This window comes from Polyodon spathula, chromosome 5 (genome assembly GCF_017654505.1).
Source record: "Polyodon spathula isolate WHYD16114869_AA chromosome 5, ASM1765450v1, whole genome shotgun sequence".
Lineage (NCBI taxonomy): Eukaryota > Metazoa > Chordata > Actinopteri > Acipenseriformes > Polyodontidae > Polyodon > Polyodon spathula.
The window spans coordinates 60,724,678-60,747,329 of NC_054538.1; the positions used below are offsets into that span (position 1 = coordinate 60,724,678).

The 22,652-nt window shown below is 35.0% G+C and overlaps 1 protein-coding gene across 2 annotated transcripts in view; it reads right to left on the reverse strand.

The window, feature by feature from the left end:
* Window positions 1-21,963, reverse strand: part of LOC121316118 (homeobox protein Meis1) — a 61,211-nt gene extending 39,248 nt beyond the window's left edge. For both annotated transcript variants that reach the window (XM_041250897.1, XM_041250898.1), the window contains exons 1-7: window positions 21,305-21,963; window positions 19,420-19,646; window positions 17,679-17,820; window positions 17,368-17,418; window positions 16,652-16,702; window positions 15,597-15,743; window positions 6,844-6,955 (exon numbers count right to left, since the gene is read on the reverse strand). In XM_041250897.1, the coding sequence (XP_041106831.1) occupies window positions 6,844-6,955; window positions 15,597-15,743; window positions 16,652-16,702; window positions 17,368-17,418; window positions 17,679-17,820; window positions 19,420-19,646; window positions 21,305-21,316 (742 nt within the window). In that variant the 5' untranslated portion in view covers window positions 21,317-21,963. The remainder of the gene's footprint in view (window positions 1-6,843; window positions 6,956-15,596; window positions 15,744-16,651; window positions 16,703-17,367; window positions 17,419-17,678; window positions 17,821-19,419; window positions 19,647-21,304) is intronic.
* Between the last annotated feature and the right edge of the window lie 689 nt (window positions 21,964-22,652).

Here is a 22,652-nt window from a genome sequence, read left to right on the forward strand (position 1 = left end):
TACAGTGAGGGATGGTGAATGAAAGACTGATTTTCGAGGTGCTAAAATGCCCTCAAATGTATGATAGGTCTCGTCCACATTATAAGGATACGCTAAAGAAGCAAGACACCTGGGACACCATAGCTGCCAAACTGGACAGGTAAAATATTTGCATTTGAAGAGCAACAGAAAACATACAATTAACTATAAACAAATTGTGTATTTTTATGTAATTTTAAAAGCTTAATAAACGTATAATGAAGTGTTACATACATAGAATACATTAGGGGTTTTAATCGAGTAATCATGCCTGTGGGTTGCTGATCGACTAAAAATCATTGATCGATTAATCTAGTCTACCCACGTGCTGTAGCAAAAAGCAGTGTGCGAGCATACTTCAAAAGATGGTGGCAAATGAGTTACAGGGAGATATACCCAACATTTTGCCATCACTCAGAATAGTGTTTTTCAGGGTTATTAAGGGTGCGCCAAGACCTGACTGGAAAATACATTTTTCTGACTTTCTGCCGATTGTAAAAGCTCCATGGTAAATGACAGACTCAGTGATAATGCAGGATGAGTGACTCTATGAACTATCCAGGCAGGGATGACGTTTAATCTGACCGACCCACGTCCACAGAGCTTGTGTTGTTTCAGAGCTACTGCAGCTCAGCGCCTCTATAGCCCAGCCCTCCTTCACTTGAAAGTATAGCAGCGGCGGGTTTTAATATCAAATAAAATAAAATAAAAATCTAGATTTAGATACGGTTTCGGTTTATAAATAGGGTGAGGGGGGCTTAGCTTTTAGTTTTTTTTACGTTATTTGCTGTGTGCAGAAAACGAGCAAATGAGGGTGCGACATTTTATTAAACAAAGCTTTAATAAAGTTATAATTTAAAAAATGAGCTGGACAAACTTCACAATTACTATTCGTAATTGCATTAACATTATTTAAAGACTAGTCACAGGAATACTGTAATAACAATAATGTACTAATAATAGTAAGTTTGCTGTGAAACAATTAAATGGGCTTTTAAATCTTCCATGTCCTTACTTTCTCAAGTGGAATGAAGAACAAGAAAACGCGAGCGCGACATTTAAGTGACTAGTTTTTTGTACTGGTGGTAATACAATTACGAATAGTGATTGTAATAAGGTATATGTATCTTAAATTTATATTATACTTGTGTTTTACTGTTTATTAGAAGGGGGCAGCAACAAAACAATATAATTAATAGCATTAATACCAAGTGTTACTTTTAGTTGTCTTTCAGTACAATTGCATATTATAGCAAACGGTGTGATTAATCGGTTCATTAATCGTCCAGATGGGGTGATTAATTGATTAAAAGAAAATGCCAAGATTAAAACCATTTTTACGTTACTAATTTTGGGACTACATACACAAATTACACTCAATTGATATATGTGTTTAATGTGAAGTTTGTATATATATACACTTTTTACCCACACACCAGATAATCGTAAATCAGCATTGTATATGTGAAGTTATCTAAATAAATGTACATTCTGCATGACAAACTGCACAATTTTAAATGACATTTACACAAACTAGAAAATATTTTAAACACAAAATAGATATTCCCATTATTTTTTGTTTCATTTCCATTTGGCTGCTGCTCACTGGTGAGAGAGCCACCTCCCTGTACTCTAGTAGTTTCCATAACAGCGAATTCTGCTTCCATTCATTTTTCTTGATCTCGTCAACATGAATTTTGATTAACGGGTACCCCTTATTTAGTCATTGAGACAGGAAGTGATGTACGTGACCTGCGACAAGTAAGCTTTTTAACGAGAAATACTTTCATTAACGACCTCATCGACTCAATTTCAAAGCATTAACGGATTGATTTAATAAACACATTTTGTTTGAAAATCACTAGCTACTAAAGCTCTTATTACAAAACCAAGAGTAACAAAGAGTAATAGAGTAAAGAGTGATAACAATAAAATTACTGCTCATAGTTCCTTCTGAATAAATAAAACATCTGACATACCCTTGTTACAGCCTAAACTATGCACTGTAATTTTTTCTAAAAGCCAACTTTAATAGATAAAAACACAGAACCTGCAAGAACTGTTTTACTTGGCCGATAAAAAGCAGTTCACAAACAGTCATAGTAATTTGCGATACATATCTAACAACCTTTGTCACCACCTTTTTTTTTTTTTTTTTCGCTGTTGCTTTTTTGCTTTTTGATCTCACAGGGTGAAACAGAGTATGGGAATTTCACTTATTTCTTGATACCTTTTCCTAGCAGGAAATCATTTTCATACATTGCTTGCAGCACTACACAAAGAGCAACCTTTAATCTACACTTCCACAGCCAGCACAATGAAAAGAGCAAACGGTTCTACAATAGTTGAGAGCTTGAGAACTGTGGTCATAATAATGATTTGTTTTCCTTTGGTCTGTAAAGTGCGTTACTCACAAAAAGTATGTTTCAAGACATAATACCACGAGTCCCCCGAGAATAGCCAGGTTAAATAAGGGCATACATATATGAATCATTCAAAGCAGTTAGACTGATAGAAACTCATTAAAGATAGTTCTTTCTGTGCAACTGGACAACAGTGTTTCGGTGACAGGGGCAAGGGCAGGGGGGAATGTGGTTTGACGTGAAATTCAGCAGTAACTTCTCACTGTTGCTACATTTGTATCCCATGGGTAAGAGTTGCCACCCTAATTTTGCCATTAGGGACATTAAGGAATTGAAAAAATGTATTTTTACAACAATAAAGGGAAAAGTTAACACCCACACTAAACACGCTGACCGAAAGAGGCAAACAAAAAAACAATAACAGTTTTGCTACTATAATAAGAGAGAACTGAATAAGATTTCCTAAGCGTCTTAACAAAAATTAAAAACAACAGTTTAAAACTGGAGAAAACCACACAAACGTCCAAAAGAAAATATGTAAGAATTATACACTCTTTAAAAATACAAATGTAAGCAACAAATGAAAAAAAAAAAAATCTGAATTGGGGGTAAGACTGAAAATAAAAATGAAATGTGCTCAGCTGCAAAATCTATATTGCTGAATGAAAATTTGTTTTTATTAATATGCAAAACAACTGATGAGTGGGGTGATAGAATTTGGAGTTTCAGCCTTGTGTTTTATTTTTCTAGTTTCATTCAAAAGCCAGCCTGAAAACTGCCAGGAAACAATATGTATTAGGTGTGCCTGGTTAGGCGGACTTGAGACACAATAATATCAAGAGTGAAAGCAAGTGGAAGAGAAGGAGACATTATAAAGGTCAGTAAGAAAGCTATCTTTATTTTACATGAGGAGGGATGAAAGTCCTTAAGAGAAAACAAAGGGAAATAAAAGCACACTGTAGGGAAATATTTAGTTTAACAGCAATAAGCAAAAATACACTAAACCCTGAATGATATCCCCTCCAAATTATTTAATAGTACTTATGTATGGGGGGGGGGGGGGGGGGGGGGGGGGGGGGGGGGATTACAGCACAGGTGAGTACCTTTTTATTCTCTGTTCAATTTCAGCACTGGACAGGGGAATAGGTAAAAACAAAAATGATGCTGTCGTGTGGTTTATTGAACCAGATGAAAATAAAAAATATAATTGATAAATGTCTCATACTAATAAACTGTTTGCCTCTGCTTTGATCTGATGGCAATCTGGAAAGTAAAAACTGACAGCAGTTTTGAATTTCAACCAGAAATACTTATTTTTTTCAAATGATAATATTCTCTTGTTTTTCATAATGTGGGGGTATGGGTGGGGGTGCAACATTAAAGCTGAGCCATAATTGGAAGTATGTGAAAAATGAAGTGTCAGTTTGATCAATAAAGAGCAAAGGTCAAAGGGAACTGCAACCCAAACTCTGCTCATTAAGACATCCAATCAGAAGGCACTTTCCTGCTTATCCCATTCGTCATCAGGCATCTGACTGTTTCTAAATGCCTGGGTCTGTGCTGTTATTACTTTTCCTTCTTCATGTAAAAACTGAGTGCTGGTATATACATTGTTGCTCAGTCATCTGGAACATAATGTGGTCCTTTTTCCTCTCATCCAGTTCTGCCTGCTGGTTGTTGAGGCCTGAAACAACTACCTTGAGATTCCCTTCAATAATAAATGAAGTTGCTTTTTGCTTACAGTTTGGATGAACTATTTACAGGAGACAGAAAACATTGTGTCTATTGATAACATTTCATAAAGCCCAAATCAGAGGTATTAGCATTTGAAAGAAACAATGCCTTTTATATGTTTTTTGGTTTTTTGTTTTTTTTTTTGTTTTTTTTTTCCCATCTAGTTAATCTTTGAAATCATGGACATACTAAATATCCCCAAGTTTGAAAATAAAAATACAATAAGCCAAAAGACACCAAAGTTCCTGTTAATTTATACTGCATGTCAATTCTTAGTAAAAAGCAAAGACAGATTCCACATTACTATTCCATGATCAAGGTCTGCTGGTCAAGAACTGTGTTGCTGACAAAGGCCATCACTGGGTAATTTGCATTTTGTAGGGTTTATCCCACTTACTGGGATCCCACAAAACATCTTTATAAATATCTGTGGCTAGCACAGCATTCTTTGGTACTGTAAAGGGAGCCTTTATACTGGCTAAATGACAAAAAACTGCTTGAGCCTTTGCACTGCCAAAAATATTAATGATTTACACGATTCTAATTTGAAAATCAACACCTACTGCACTGCATCTGGTTGAAACAAGACATACTGTCTATGTCTAGATCAACAGTTGTATATAGATATATATAAATATATATTATATATTAGATATATATATATATATATATATATATATATATAGATACACACACACACACAGTGCCTATAGAAAGTCTACACCCCCTTTCAAAATTTTCACCTTTTGTTGCCTTATAGCCTGGAATTAAAATGCATCCTATCCCACAACTTCCAAGTGAAAAAAATATTCTAGAAATTTGTAGAAAATTAATTAAAAATAAAAACTGAAATAGCTTGGTTGGATAAGTGTCCACCCCCCTTGTAATAGCAATTCTAAAGTAGCTCAGGTGTAACCAATCGCCTTCAAAATCACCCACCAAGTTAAGTGGCCTCCACCTGTGTTAAACTGTAGTCATTCAATCATTTCAGGATAAATTCAGCAGTTCCTGTAGGTTCCCTCTGCTGGGTAGTGCATTTCAAAGCAAAGACACAACCATGAGCACCAGGGACAAAGTTGTTGAAAGGCACAGATCAGGGGACGGGTACAAAAAAATATCAAAGGCCTTGAATATCCCTTGGAGCACAGTCAAGACGATTATTAAGAAGTGGAAGGTGTATGGCACCACCAAGACCCTGCCTAGATCAGGCCGTCCCTCCAAACTGGATGACCGAGCAAGAAGGAGACTGATCAGAGAGGCTACCAAGAAGCCACTGGCAACTTTGCAAGCGCTACAGGCTTTTATGGCCAAGACTGGTCAAAGTGTGCATTTGACAAAAATTTCCCAAGCACTCCACAAATCTGGTCTGTATGGTAGGGTGGCAAGAAGGAAGCCATTACTCAAGAAAGCCCAACTTGAATCTCGTTTGAAGTAAGCCAAAAAACATTCAGGAGATTCTGTAGCCATGTGGCAAAATGTTTTGTGGTCTGGCGAAACTAAAATGGAACTTTTTGGCCTAAATGCAAAGCGTTATGTTTGGTGCAAACCCAACACAGCACATCATCCAAAGAACACCATCCCTACTGTGAAGCATGGTGGTGGCAGCATCATGTTATGGGGATGTTTCTCATCGGCAGGGACTGGGGCACTTGTCAGGATAGAAGGGAAAATGAATGCAGCAAAGTATAGAGAAGTCCTTGAGGAAAACCTGCTGCCCTCTATAAGAAAGCTGAAATTGGGACAGAAGTTCACCTTTCAGCATGACAATGACCCAAAGCACACAGCCAAAGCTACACTGGAGTGGCTAAGGAACAAAAAGGTAAATGTCCTTGAGTGTCCTAGTCAGAGCCCCAACCTAAATCCAATTGAAAATTTGTGGCATGACTTGAAGATTGCTGTCCATCAACCCTCCCCAAGGAACTTGACAGAGCTTGAACAGTTTTGTAAAGTAGAATTTTTCAAATATTGCCAAATCTAGATGTGCAAATTTGGTAGAAACCTATCCCAACAGATTAACAGCTGTAATTGCTGCCAAAGGTGCTTCCACCAAGTATTAACTCAGGGGGGTGGAGACTTATCCAATTATGATCTTTCAGTTTTGTATTTTTAATATATCATTTTTTTCTCAATAAAAACTTTTTTCCCCTTAACAGTGTGGAGTATGGTGTCTACAAATGGAGTTTAGAAAAAGGGGCATTCAGAACAGAAAATAGGAGACACTTTTTTACACAGAGAATTGTGAGGGTCTGGAATCAACTCCCCAGTAATGTTGTTGAAGCTGACACCCTGGGATCCTTCAAGAAGCTGCTTGATGAGATTTTGGGATCAATAAGCTACTAACAACCAAACGAGCAAGATGGGCCGAATGGCCTCCTCTCGTTTGTAAACTTTCTTATGTTCTTATGTTCTTACATAAGTGGAAAAAAATTATCATTGAAATGCATGAAACTCTGAGGCAATGACACATCAAAATGTGAAAAAAGTTAAAGGGGGTGTAGACTTTCCATAGACTATATATATATACAGACAGTATCACTAAAAAGCACTTTACGCTAAAGTAGCAATACACAAATAGGAGTCCTTCTGAGCACTATTATACCACTTTAAACTGTCCATAATGATACAAGAGTCTCAAGTGAAAATGTTTAGAATTCCAAAGTCCCTCAAAAGATCAGAGCTGGTGGTATACGTTTTATTAGATCTCCAAAAACAAAACATGTTTTCTTACCTTGTTCGCTGCTGTTGTCCCCGCTGTGTGATGTGTGTCCCCCACTGGAGGGTCCCGGCGTCCCACCTGAGCGCGTTGATGCTGTGTCATCATGATCTCTGTTCCATGAAGTCTGTGGGGACAAAATTAAAGAGTTCAGCCAACAGACACAACTCAGGGGATGCTTAGCTGCTTAGGCAGCCTGGTAACATTAGATAGTATAACAACAATTGTTTGCAAAGAAACCACTGGAGAGATATCAGATTTTTTCTTCTCTTTCTCTTGTCTTTATATGCATTTTCAGGAAAAAAAAAGTCTGCTCTACACTGTAAACACTGTAAAATATCTTAATCCCTAAACAAAATCACCACTGCTCATTCCAAGAGGCATCTTTTTTTTTTTTTTTTTTTTTTTTTTTTTTAATAACCTTATTTGTTGTTGTATTTGCTTTCGAACAAATTAAAATCACAAAAAAAGAAGACATACGTGCACGCTGCCCAGCTAAGATGGGTTACCATTGAACTTTACAAGTCAAACCAGGTGTGAAATAACCAGGCTACCTACATAATGGATCAGCAGCCATGTTTATGTTTCTTTATGCCATCTAATACTTACTAATCACTGTGGCTAACTCTGAGACAACAATTCCCAGTCCATAAAAAAAATAAAAATAAAAAACACAGTGTATTACCACAGAAAAGCAAGCCATTATCATCAGGTAAAAATTAAACACATGCTATAAAAGCTCAAGTTCTTTGATTCTAACTATGTGTTTAGTATCAGGAAGCCTTGTAGTTCAATAGAACTGCTCAACAAGGGGCATGGTGTGAGAAGCGGCCTGGTAAGACTGCAGGCCTCTAAATCATAATGGAAACCAAAAAAGAAAGAGCTTAGAAAAAGAAAACTCATTCACAATTAAGCTTAGGTCCATAATGGCCAGAATGTGTCAGCTGTTTGCCGGATGGTATGTAGCAAATGGACCAGACATTGGCATAAAAAGAAATGACGACAACAATGGGTTCACATGGGCTGTGTACACTCAGCCCCATGCAGAGCCTCCTTGTACTATTGAACAGAAAACAGATGTTGCTTCTTATCACTGGGTGCATTGGAAAGTAACATTTGTGTAGAAGAAAATGGAAATTAAAAAAAAAAGAAAAATAGCAACAACAACCCAGGCAACTCCCCTCCCTCTAACTGCCCTTTATTATCAGAATTTATTTATTTTTTTTAATTAGCTTTAGCAAATAAAAACAAGAAAAAAGGAACACACAAAGCAAAGAAAGAATGCTCTGGCCAGGCAAGAGGGCTGTTAAAAATAAACAGGCAGCATTTGCTACCTTGAAACTTTTTTTTTTCTTTTCATAATAACAGTAGTATTATTTATTTCAAAATATATTATAAATGGGTGTCATTTTTTTTTTTACCCAAGGCTTCATTTTATTGATTAAAGTTAAGCACCTGGGTGCATTGGCTCCTAACAATCCACAATGTTTGAGTAATTTCATATCGTCATACAGCTCCGGCACCCATTCAAAAAATCTTTTCATACGCAGCAGAAATATTTTGGCCCGCACTTCTTAGCATATTCAGATTTTCATGCCAGCCACTGAAAATACATGAGCTAAAAACCCTCTAAAAAAGTGTATTATACAGCATACCAAAAGAGTGTTGTAAGAGGTAATCTAGAACACATGCTCAGAATACAAACGGTTAAAGCATTAATAGCCAGTTTCTACAACGGCAGCATTTTAAAAAAAGGGACTTGTTTATTCAGAGCGTTGCAAAAAAAAAAAAAAAAAAAAAAAAGAATAGTAAAGCACCCAAGGGACAGACAATACCAGGCACAAAGCCCTGGTGCCTCAACATGTAAAAGGATGTTTTTCTATGTGCTACAAATCCCACTTGAAAATATAATTAGAAGGAGAAAATGGCAAACTATTGCATTAACTGTAATTGAACAAAAGACCAGCAAGGCATGTGGGGCCCATGGGAATTCCGGGATGCATCAGACCCTTGGAGTGACATCTCCTGGGCACACTCATTCTATTTATAATGCCCCTCACTTCTCCTGTTGACTGGCGAGCTAACTTATAATTAATAGAAAACACTAAGATAATATGACATAAACTGGAATGACACTTTCAGCCACGGCAAAAAAACTATGACTATTATCCATAGTTTAGAACTGAAGAATGATGTCACGGTACAGAGGAAAGTGTCCAACTCAACACAACATCATAGCTGATATATATAGTCACTATTCCTTAATGAGCTCCCTCTCATTTATTCAACTTTCTTTCTCCAACCCCCTTCCCCCACCCCTTCCGCTTTCCTTTTCTACAGTGCAGGATGTAGATTAATTCAATGCTTAATTGTTTAGTAAATTCAATTTTCCACATTCTATTCTGTATAGATTTAGCTAAGGATCTTAAATCTTCAGCACTGAGCTGTGAGTCCAGTGTTTGTGATCTGTGCCTACCTTTTTTTCATCACCATTTTCTTCCTCCACCACTTAATTCACCATGAAAAGATTTTCCTTGCTGGAAATTCTGATTCCGCTATGATCTGTGAGGCATTCCAATTCATTGCATTTTCATTGTGTTGGGTCTTAGATGCTGGGCTCCCTTTTTCTCACAGCTATCCCCATATTATACAGGCACTCATGCAAGAAATGTTGGATTCCCAATTCTTTTATAATGAAATAAAATGTAACAGTCATGCAATATTAAAATATTATATATATATATATATATATATATATATATATATATATATATATATAACAAAGGTCTGCTACTGTCCCATATTCATGTATTGACCTCTTATGCTTCTTTAAAGCACATACTTTTTTGTATTATAATTGTGCTCCATTAGTGAAAACACTATTTTCAAATGTAAGGTACTGTTAAATATTGACATGTAATCTAAATATGTTATATTGTATGTTGTCTCATTCTGCTAAAACGTTTTATCATAAACACTTGTTTGTTTGTGTATTTTTTACACAGAGACATACAATCAGCATGCTAAGACCGATAGGCAGACACTAGCAAGTGCAATCACTAGATCTTAAGACAAGTTGAAAATTACTTTTTGTATATGTGTTTAGAGCACCTTTGCCTCATTGGCTATACTGGATGTCAGATATTTTGTTAGATTTAAACAAGACCCTGATAAAAATCAAACAATGGTCATGCAGAAAAAACAACCAATGAAAGGCGTATCAAACAGGACTTATTTCATTCTACTTAGACTCGAAACAGCAAAATCCCTGCAGCATTTTCTTGGGTTTCCATGCTGGTAAGGTAACTTGGTGAATGCCTTTTAGTTAGGTGTATGTTTCTACTTAATTACTTTATCATTTACATAATTGACTACTCAGGTATTGGTCTAAAACACAGTGGAAAACCCAAAGTCATTTCCTTAGGCATTTATTGTACTAACTTTTTAGGTTTTCAACCCTGGTCCACATGTACCCTAAACAGTCCAGTTTTTTTTTTTGTTTGTTTTAAACTGGAGCAAAATGGTTGCTTTAATTATGAATTGTTTTGTAATGCACTTACGCCAGCAACACATATAGGCAACCTCTGAGACTTTAAACAGTGTTAATATGATTGTGCTGCAGTCAGTGCTAATCCCCAGACTACAATACAAATTCAAGAAATAAAAATAAACAACTGGTTAAATCAACTGGTAATGGACCATTACGGTTACTTGATGACTGTGGTTAAAAACCACTGATTTACTAACTTTGAGAGAATAACACAGATATTAATATTAAACTGGTCATTGTAGAACTACAGATATATAATAAAATATATATTAAATAAATATGTCATTGAAGTCATTTCAATACAACTATATAATTCCTAGAAATCACAGTTTATAAGGTGGCCAAAAATGTGTTTCTAAACCTTGAGTATGTAAACAAAATACTTAATTACATAAACTACAGTTAATCAAAATATCAGAAATGCAATGCGCTCCAGAGTACAATGGATGAGTCTAAACAAACTGTATCTTGCTTTTCATACATTACCCTGTTTCTCATGTATTGTTCTCCCCTTGTTAGCAGCTGTTTATTATGCTCCCCACTGCTGCCTTTGCCTATTGTTCAGAATGTTTAGCCTTCTCATAAACCAATTATTTCTTTCATTATTGAGGAGTTCTGGAAAATAATTGGTTTATGAAAATGAAAAAAGCAAGAAACCATCTCAGGGACACATATTCAGTTTGGGCTTTTTTTTTTTTTAAAGAAGGTATTACTTTGCTAATATATCTTAAATTAACAGCATATTAGTTACTAATCCACATAGATAAATGGTGTTCAAGCTGCTACACTGTACTGAATGGTACTAGTTATATTTGACACATTACCGTGATACAAGTTTGTTTTTCTGAATACAGCAAAACTAAGGCAAAATACCCACGCGTCTTTAGCCACTTAAATTTTGTGTGCATGTTTGATGTAATAAACAAATATTTTCAGACTAATCCAAATTACCACTTGTTGTTAATTCCCAAACAGTAGGATCACCAAAAAACAAGTAAGCTGTCATTTGTTGAGTAAGCTCATTGCAACCAGGTTATCTGGTGACATCCCAAACCCAGCAAAATCTGTTAATTTCAACAAAGCACCGATTTTGTTAAACAGTTGTTTTTCTTTGAACTTCTTAGATTGCTTCTCTTTGAAAAAAAATAAAAGAAATAAAGACTGTGCATAAATAAGTACTATATTAAAATGGTAAATACAGCTTAGTATGCTATTTTATCTGTAAGATTGAAATATTGTGTCAGAAATGCAGTTTTTAAATCTGTGTCTTGTTTTCTGCATAATGCAACTCCAATATGATCTCTTGGCACTGGATTCTACAGGTCATTACACTGCATTAACAGTCAAGCATCCATGTATACACTTCAGTGCTGCTAACACTTCTGTATAATGCTATAGGGAAAATATTACTAAATTACAGAGCACCTTAAGTAACGGATTCACAATGACACCAACACCTATAAAAAATGATAGATATCAATCAAAAAGGTAACATCTACAAAATGAATGATGCAGTACTGCCTGATTACTAACCTTGAATAATTCCCTGTCAGTGAATTGTTGAATTATAGGCGACAGCACAACTTCTACTTAACAACAAATATGACAATAATACTAATAAGTAATCAAAAATAAAGATTCTTAATTATTTCACTCGAAAAATAATTATATATGAATTATATATTACCTAGTAAGAAACAAAATACTAGGGCTTGCTTTCTTGCAGACTGCTTTATAAACTTATAATGAGTGTGGCAGACAGAATAAAATCTAAAAACTTTCCAATAAGTTTTTTTTTTTTTTTCAGTAAATAAAACCATGCAACATTTTTGTCGATAATAATAATAATAATAATAATAATAATAATAAATAATAATAATAATAATAATAGTTCACTTTTTAGGCTAGGTTTTTGCTATTGTGATGTTCACCATGCGTTTAAGTAGGTGAAAAACACGCCAACGCACCACGAGTTTCTTTTGTGTAAAGCCATGGGTTTGAAAGCTTTAAAAACGTCCAGGTTTAGAGGAGAAACAGACTGATAAATAACACAATGCACAGCAACAGGGTAGTAAAAACGAAACAAAGTGTTTATAGTTCCCGGTCCGCTTATGCATGCCAGTCGTACATCTAGACTTGGGACAATGCCTATTATTCAAACAATACATAGCCTAGCAACCCCAGAAATGTCCATTTAATTAAAATACAATTTACTTCCAGGTTGTTAACAAGGTACAGTGGAATAAAATAAACACATTGCTGTAAAAACACCTTTACCGAAACACCAAATAAAACTCAGATGTCGTCTCACTCAACGTATGATTATATCCTTATTTTTTTTTCCACACACGCTCTGGTTTGCTAATGTGCGAGTTATCACGCAAGTGGTGCACAGAGAGTCGAGCTAAGACTTAACCACAGCACTAATGCATTAGTCAAGGGTTCACTCACAATAACTACTGTACTGTACGCCGTACTGACCTCACTGGCTAGTTGTAGGCTACATAATGTGGCTAAGTGAAGCGACTGCTTCTGGGTTTTGTAAAAGGAATCCCGCACGGGGCCCCTTCATTTAGAAGCCATGCCTAAAAACATTGTCTTCTATCTGAAAGAATATTGTGGGCTTTTACACTTTTATCCAATTTGATCTGGATTCAAGCCGTTTTAAACAAATTTGTTTGGTGTACCAGCATTTTTTGTTTTGTTTGTTTACTCTGCACAACCAGAAACAGTTGCAATATTTTTTTTCTCCTTGAAAACAAAATTTTCAGGGATATAATATTCGACGAATAAAGAGTGAAAGGGTTAATTAGATAACCAGTCACTTCGGTTCACATAACACCTGAGGGGGATTTGAATTTATCAGCACAGCCTAGGCTGTGCACAACTTGACTTCAAACTGGCTAGGCCACATTCACGTGCAAATGGAGAGATTGGCATTTTCACCTTAAAGCTATTACGCTCTTTTCCTTGGGAGGAGTCGTGTTTCTGCCTACACATAACCTCCCAGGGTTACATACCGCACTGTACTGTATTAAAAACATGGTGGGGGGGGGGGGGTTTGTCTTGTCAAGCTAAGTTCGATTCTTATGTCTACAGTACACTGTGACTCAGATCCTTTAGGTTATTTTGTGTGACATAAACAGGCGGCGCCCTGGGAGGGTTTTTTTTTTTTAATGGTATAGTCAACGTTGCTTGAATAAATTGGTTTATGAATACATGAGCCCCCGTTCTCCTTCTTGTTAACATTGTTAGAATTTGCACAAAAAACTGATTTTTTTTTTTTTCCCCCAGTCCAATTCAACTTTATTCCCAAGCGCATATATTAAACATACATATGGAAAAATACAAAATCACAGCTGATGTCACATCTTACGTTTTAAAATATTATTACAAAACATATTACTGGAAGAAATTCGAATTAAGCTCAATATCAATTAAGTTTACACAACATAAACCCCAGATGAACCAATTAGTATTCCTTGTGTACCTTAAAATACCACCAAATCGTTCTTAATATGTTTAGACATACACGGTAACCATAGCTATGTATTACTCTGAACAGTTATCTGATTTCAAAAGCCATGTTTAAATTGAAAAAGACTTGTAATAAAAAGTGATGTCACTGCCCATGTAGTTTTGTTTTGTCCCCGGGTTCAAGTTGGGAACCTCCCAATATATATATATATATATATATATATATATATATATATATATATATTATTATATATATATATTATATTCATGATAATATATTAAATTAAATTTTTTGAACTATCGTTTCGTTGGGGGAAATTAGGGTATGAATCTTCATTTTAAAGTCAATTAAAGGTTTGATTCCACCGGTGCCCTCTAGCAAAATTGTAATTTGCTTAAATAGCTTTATATACCTACGCACCCCAGAGTGCAGGAGAAGTCTATTTCTATCTCCGGTTGGTGGGTTTTGTCTTTGCCGTTAAGCATACACAGAGATAAGGGATTCTAACCTCTAAAACATATGTATCTGTTCTTTTATGAACTGCAAAAACATAAACCATTATGCATGTAGTCCTTTTCTTTTTTATAGTAGCATATTTAAACGGCAGCTATGTATTCTTGTAAGATCATACCACATTGTAATGTTATAATATGAGTCATGTCAACACAGCGTATCAACAGCAACCTATGGCTGGCTACAACCTACCACTCACCAGAGAGAAGTTCGTGGATTTAAATTATTTACCCTTACCGCTTCATTAAATTGATCTAGGCATAAATCGACGTTTTTTTTTTTGGTTTGTTTGTTTTGTTTTTTTTTCTTTTTTTGTTTGTTTGTTTTTTCACGTCTCTATTGAGGCTATGCGAATACCGGCCACAACCCGGTAATATAGTTGAAAAGTTAGAGTAAAAAATGCCAACAGTGCAGCAACGTTTTAATCAGAAATGGTATACAGTGAAAAAATACAAATTTGCAATTGGGTGTCTGTTTTTCAAATGCATTATAGCTATTCAGTGTTAACTAAAAACAAGAAGCTTGCCACCCTCTATTAGCTACTGACTGATTTGCTTTCGGAGAAACATCCAATTTTACTTAAATACATATGATCGCCTTAGTTACACCAAAACAAACCTTTAAATGAGTTTTAGTGAATACATTTTGGAGCAGGTCAGTTTTAAATATAGAACAAGAATGCAGAATAAGCGCGACTTCAGCAAAAGAGATGTTCACATAAGCAATGTGTGCTCAAGTCTAAGAGCGACGGGCAAGGGAGCACTGACAAGACAAAATAATGAACCGAATACATCGGAAAAAATGCACAGGATTTCCTAAAGCCCAAACGCCATAGTGTTTCCAAGACTACTCATGAGAGATTTACATTCATTGGAAATATCTCTTCATATTGTGCGAGCTACATCTTCATTTGCCTCTACAATCATTTAGGCTATATAGTTAACATTTACATTTTATTTAAAAAAAAAAAAAAAATGAAGAGACACGAAGCGGGTCAAGTTTACAGGCAAGGCACGACGCGGGTCAAGTTTACAAGCTAATCTTGCCAGGTCGGTTCCGGGAGCAAGCCTTAATAAAGCAATAATAGCCACATTATTCAAAACTGTTCATTTCGATGGAAATTCATTTAAAACGGACTTAATCATATGCAAATAATAAAAGGAGTAGAGACCCAGCAGATGATCTGAATACAAATTGTAATATTGCAAGAGAAAAAACCTGACAAACCTGATCATGATTTCCCGATGATCTTGTGATTTCTTCACTATCTGATTTAGATCCGCCTTCTCTGTCATCTATAACCAAGTCAATGGGCATTTTTCCTTTTAAGCAGCTAATATACCGATGACAGAAATTGTCACACAGTTCGTGCACCTACAGTTAAAAAGAGAGGGACAAAAATAAAAATTACAAAGGATATAAACGAAATTGACAAGTGCAGCCAAAGCCCCCTTTGACACGAAAATGTTGCAAATAGTGGAAGCACTTTGCAATTATCCTCTCGAGACCCTAGACACATCCCGAATTTGGAATAACTTTCATTTCTTGCGAAATAGAGATATCGCAGAAAATTGACAGCGACAAGACGATTCACAGGCTACAACATACGCAACACCCGTGTAAAATTAATCTGCTCCTGGGGTTGTGGCCATTAGAGAGATGACCTGCATGAGTGACATTTAAGGTAAACTGTTTAATTTCGTCTAGTTGTTTCATTATAGCCCCCTTTCAAGGGAATCTGTGCACAGAGGAGCTAAACGTATTAAATCGGAATAGGATAGTGCCACCTCCGCCATTGGCATGTAATGCCCAAAAATTACCATAAAAGGTCAAACATGTTCTATTTGTAAAAGCAAACACATATGGTATTATTTTTAAAGTAAAAAAAAGACATATGCAATAATCAAATTACCATTGACTAAGCATACAAATACTGTACATTTCAGAGCGACAGAGCAATGGAAATGCATGTTCAAAATGTTAGTCTATTATGTTTAATATTAAACATTTATTTCGGTATTTTATAGACTACAGCGCAAAGCTTTCTTCATCCTAGCAAAAAATCCTCTAATGCACATGACTAAAAATGAGCACATTATCGGGGCGTTTCTGATTCTGCTTTTAGTAGCCTAAGTTGTAATTAAACCGCGAAGAGAAATGGGCACCAGGATTGGTTTTGACACTAATTGCAACAGACCAGAAAGAAAGACGTTTATGCAAATGTACCCCATAGGTCTGAACTGTAACATCATGCTGCAACAGAAGACAGTAGTGAAAATTACCTTCTCTAGCTCCAATAAATGAAACCTTAATACTTGGATGGCTTGTATCATCTGCAAAGAAAGTTAACAGTGATCAGCACCCACGATACCAAAATACATTCAGGAATTAGGAAGCCACCTGCTAAAATCTCGTTGTATTTTAAGCAGATACAACATAAAATATTTAGAATGAAGATGGTGGCAGTGTTTTTTATATATTCTGTTATTTAGCTTGTAGTGTTCTAATGTTTTAAAAGTTTATTGGAGTCCGCATAGCAATAGAGACAGCTATATTACATAGCGTTGACATTTAAAAAAAAAAAAAAAGGGGGGGGGGGGTAATCTAAGACAACTTGATGAAAAGGGATTTCCGTCCATACTTCTCAAATCCAAATTGTAAAATGGAAAATTGCATCTTGCCTGTATTAGAAAAACATTTGCATACAGCATTTCATTGAAAAACGCCATGATACTGAGAGCAGTGACAGCTTTCCAATAAGTACAGGAGATGGTTATCTCTGGTGACAACGAGGGCTATCATAAAATCAAACACTCCTATTTGTAAGTATAAACGACCATTCTACATTTCATTTTGTGCTTATTCAAATAGAATAAGAAATATAAACGGGATAATAATAATAATATAATAATAATAATAATAATAATAATAATAATAATAATAATAATAATAATAATTGCTACAGCCTCGATATTTTATATAATATATTTGTTCTTACCAAGTTATCCAGTTCTGGGTTTGATGAAAATAAAGGTTTTTCAGCCCGTATCTAAAGTAAGGAAATGTAATTATTAGAAAAATCAGATATACGAGTTTCCAAAACTAACCTAAATACTTTAACTAAACTGCATAAACTTCACAGAAGTGTTAAAACATAACAGAAAAACACTGTATATGTTAGTTACTTAATTATTGTTGATTATCAACACGTCTAGATCTGCTGTTAAACTGCATCATTTACTTTGACAGAAAGTACTAACTTAACAAACAATTCCAGACATTTCGGAGCAAGAAAGTAATTTTCCTAACCTGTTTAGCGAATACTGCTATATCCTCATTGAAGGACTCTGAGGAACAAACATCGCCGCCTGCTACCCCGGGTTCCCTGGGCGTGCAAGTCGCTAATTCACATTTCTCAAAAATCAGTGCTAAAAGAGGGAAGAGTGGGTGCCTGGAAGAAAATACAACCGTCAAGCCCACTACAAACGTTAAGGACAAACATTTCAGAAAATACAAATTAAAGGATGACAGATTTCGGTTTATCTCTTAATTCTCTCATAATGTGTTGATAATTAACAGATTTAGAATCGAGAGGTAAAGATGCAAGACACAACATTATTGAATATATCAAAACGTTAAAAAAAATGCATGAGCAACGTATTCTGCTTATTTTGTACTGTAACACTTGCGATAAGAGTAGCCATATTGAGCATACACTGTTGCGTTGTCTTTATTCAGCATCATAATCATCCAGATTGTTTCATGTAGTTGTTATAAATAGCTAAATGAAGCACAAGCTGTGCAACTATGATATGTGTAACATGTTACAATGAATCTACATGCTTTAATCATACTTATGATTGAGTTACTTGTGCAAAGTGTACTTTGTGACAAGCTGCGCATGTTTTTTTTTTTTTTTTTTTTTTTTTGTTCAGTTGGCAACCTGTAAACGTACTCTAACATAGGCCTATTTCAACAAACTACTTCGATTTACTTCCATTACAAATGTGTACTGGCAAGTTCGGTTATTTTACATAACTGTCATTTCATTGTGTTTTGGACATTTTTAATTCTAAAGTCGCCATGCAATTATTTTAAAAGTAAGGTTTTTCTTTTATTTTATATATTTGATTTTTTTTTATTTTTAAAACCATGATTGCCAATTCCTAAACATCAATGTTTGAGAACAACTCCCCATAGCATTATCCACATTGTTAGGTGTGTAGAGATCAACTTTATCAGTTTCATACCCCAAAATACAGAGGGACAGGGACTGGGGACAGGCGGGGGGGACGGAGGACACTTTACTTTTGATACCGTACACTGACAATATGTTGTTAAATAGAAGAAGAAGAAGAAGAAGAAGAAGAAGAAGAAGAAGAAGAAGAAGAAGAAGGTCTTGCACAGCTCCATTTGTTTAAGTTTTTTGAATTGTTTAACGAGTTGGCTTAGATAGACAGTAACTATTCCAATTACTATCCCCACAACACATACTTGTAATCTTTCTTGTCCACAGTTTTAATATATTAATAACAGCGTGAATAAATGCCTGCCTTAAACCTTATAACATTCAGTTAAGGATTGCATTGTAAAAATAATGTAATCATATATAGATAGATAGATAGATAGATAGATAGATAGATAGATAGATAGATAGATAGATAGATAGATACACGCACATTCATTTTAAAACATGAATCGGTACTTTAATAGTTTCTTCTAAGAAAAATATATAGTATAATGCAAGTAATACATAGTATATTTTCACACGACATAATATCATCACACTGTACACCATGAAAAAGCTTAACTCAATCTGGCTGATATATATATATATATATATATATATATATATATATATATATATATATATATATATATATATATATATATATATATATATATATATTTCTTATATACTTTTCTACTACATTGCTTAACTACATAAATCAGGAACCATTACAGCCACTACATTATCGGGAAATAATCATAAGTAATTTTATGGTCTTCTTGATCATACAATATTAAAATTGCTGTCAACTAAACCTACCCGTAAATGGCATCTTTATCTCTTTTTAAGGCATCGTTGACAGAAGAACCCATGCTGGGGGCCATTGCGTTGGTGTGAGCTGTGTGCGGGTACTGGTGCGAGTGCAGCGGAGGACCATGATTCAGATGGTGGACAGGCTGCATAGATCTGGCCGCATGAGGGTCCCCATACATGGTGGTTGGGATCCCTACTCCATCCATCCCACCATAGTGGGGTAAATCGTCGTACTGTACAACAAAACAGGCATGGGGTCACAATCAATGGTTACTTGGGAGAAGAGAAAGTTGTCAAAAGCAGCTCTTTGCACCGAGAAACCAGTCTTATATATATGGAGAATTTCACTTCATGTTTTAATTAATTGTTCTTAAAAAGAAAATCAAAGCGAACTATATGTTGTATATCATTGCTCAGTCAGTTTAAGTGATATCTATTTTTTTTAAAGAATTGGTTTCTAATTTAAAATAAAGTGTTTTTTTGTTTTTTTTTAGAAGCCTTAAAGTGAAACTTGGCGCACGGACTTGGGCAAGAAAGTACATTAACTTTATTTTCCAAATTGCATACAGATAGTAATTGCATGTTATTAAGATATGTGTTTTATTTTCAAAATATCCTTTTAGTTTTCTTTTTTTTTTGTTTTTGTTTAACTTTGAAATGTAAGTATTGGAAAAAAACATTGTTCCTATAATGTTCTAAATTGGCCTATTTTTCTAGTCAAAGATGTCATTTGTGTTGCACTGTCGCTTCAGACAGATACAAGTGACAAAGAACTACAATATATTTGAAACAACGGTGGCATAATAAGGTTGTCTTTACAAAATGTAAAAAAAAAAAGTTTTTCAGATATTTGAAAAAAACACATTTTGTATATTGTTTGTATATTTTTAATAGGCATATAAATCTGTATATAAAGACTGACACGGGAGCAGTAAACTTTTTTCTCATTTTTTCTCATTTTTTACTTTTTTATTTTGTATTATTATTATAACAATGTTATTTCAAATACAAAATAGTTTAAACGTTTTGCAAATAACTTTAGTTAATTGTAGAGCTCAAATGTTCATGATGATTCTTTGTGTGTTAGGATAGTTTAAATGAAAGTGAGAAGAAAAGGGAATTAGCACTTTGATCCACTAAAACTGCAGAGGTGTGAATGGCCAACACGAACACGGGTCTCACTTTCTGGGAGCAAAAGGTAAAGGAGAAGAACGGTGTTAACATTACGATCTGATGCGGTCTTCTTTTGTATTTATTTATTTATGTAAATATCTTACTTTTCCTTAATAATTGTCAGCATAACATAATGCAATTTTGTTCCTTGCACAATTGTGTAAGTATTAAATAAATCTTAGCTATTTTAAGACAAATGTTTTCCTATCTAAGACCTGAACGTACTCCTGTATTTGCTATATAAACCTTTTAATTATCTATTTCCTACTTAGGTCAATGTATACGGATACATAAATCAGTTTGGCAATAAGTAAATACAACCTGAAAGATATGCTATACACTTTTACAAAAATCAAAACAAAGTCTGACAGTCAAAAGTTAACTTGCTCGCCAGCAGTGTGAGGAGCGTGACGTGAGAAAAAGCTGAACATTCTGCTGGAGATCCAATTATAATCAGATTTTTGTTAAGTTGTTGTTTTCTCTAAAACGTGTAATTCAAATAGTTTTGAGAAAGTTATAGTTATTGGAAGTTGGTTTGTAGTTTAAAAAAAAAAAAGTGTTTGCCATTCAACTCTACCAGTAAAAGAAAAATAGAGAACACCTATTATAGAGCAGTTTGCCATGCCATACTGAAAAGTGTTCGTAGTGTGTGTGTCTGTCATTAGCCACGTTTCAATTTTATCCTATATTTCAGTTGCAGAAAGTTTTAAATACGTACCCTTTGCGCCATTGGCCTGCCTCTATCCTTCTTCAACTTATAATATATCTCCTAGGAGGCCAGTGTGATGGAAAATAAACCCACAAACTCCAAATACTAGATTACAAATCCCGTATGTTCCTTTTCAAGTGGACGACCAAACCAGATCTTCACTTCAGCTCAACTTCAGCTAATGGTGAAGTTGAGTATAATAAAATAGCTCCTTTTTTTTTTTTTTTTTTTTTTCCCCCAGGACAGCAAAATTGAGAAAACAAATCTTCTTCCCCAAATCAATTTAAAAAAAAAAAAATTAAAAAAAAAAAAAAAAAAAAAAAAAAAAAAAAAAAAATTGCCTCAAACAAAACTAGCAAGTCTCATGGCTTGTTGCCACTCCAGCTGTCAATCAAAGGCGAGGTTGTCAAGGTAGTGAATGAATGATGATCTGCCGTGCGCTTCCACTGGTCGGAACACCTTAAATGTTAATACTCAAATGCATACAAAAATCAAGCTCTCTCTTTGATCAGTCTCAACTCCTGAGCAGATTTTTGTATGCAATAGCCTCTAAATGAGATCAAGAGGAGGTGGGGTGATATTTCTGGCTGAGCTTGTCTTAAAGGAGCCACGATCGATGCTGCTAGCTGCCAGCCCCTGTGTGTGTACAGTGTGTGTGTGTGTTGCACAGGCAACTAAGAAGTGAATTTGGAAAAGAATGCTGGAACCCGGAAGTAGTGGTGGCCATAACAGGTCGCGTCTTACACAATGCAATGGACTATATCAACTCGCTCACACAGGAGGGGGGAAACGTGTGGCAGGCTTTGAGGGTTAGGTTTTAAAACAGGCAAACGATTACTAATTTTACTGTAGATTGCTATCTGTTTTTATTGGGTGACACGGTGTGCAACACATAGTCTACGATTTTGTTGGTAGTCAACTTAAATAATGAATAACAGTCGATTGCATTAAATAAAAGCCTGCAAACGATAGCCATTTTTTGTTTGTTTTGTTCAGTACGCTTTTTATTTGATTTCCATTGTAAAAAACCTGACCACCCCTGAGAGAGGATGGGAGAAATAGTCCATAACCTGTTATGTACTGAAACTCTTTTTGTAGACGTAGTTGGAACTCATATTTTAAAAGGACCATGCATGTAGCTACTGTCATGCTTATCCTATTTGTGTAGCATGCTATTTTGATGCAAAAGCGACTGTTTGGAATGTATGTAGCATAGTTATAATTAGCCAACTAAATGAATAGCCTATATAAATTCCTATGCCACGTGTCTATTTGCAGAACAAGTAAATTAGTCTAATAAACACAGTAATTACTCCTTCATGGTAGACTATATAGCATGTACCGGTAGTATTTCCAT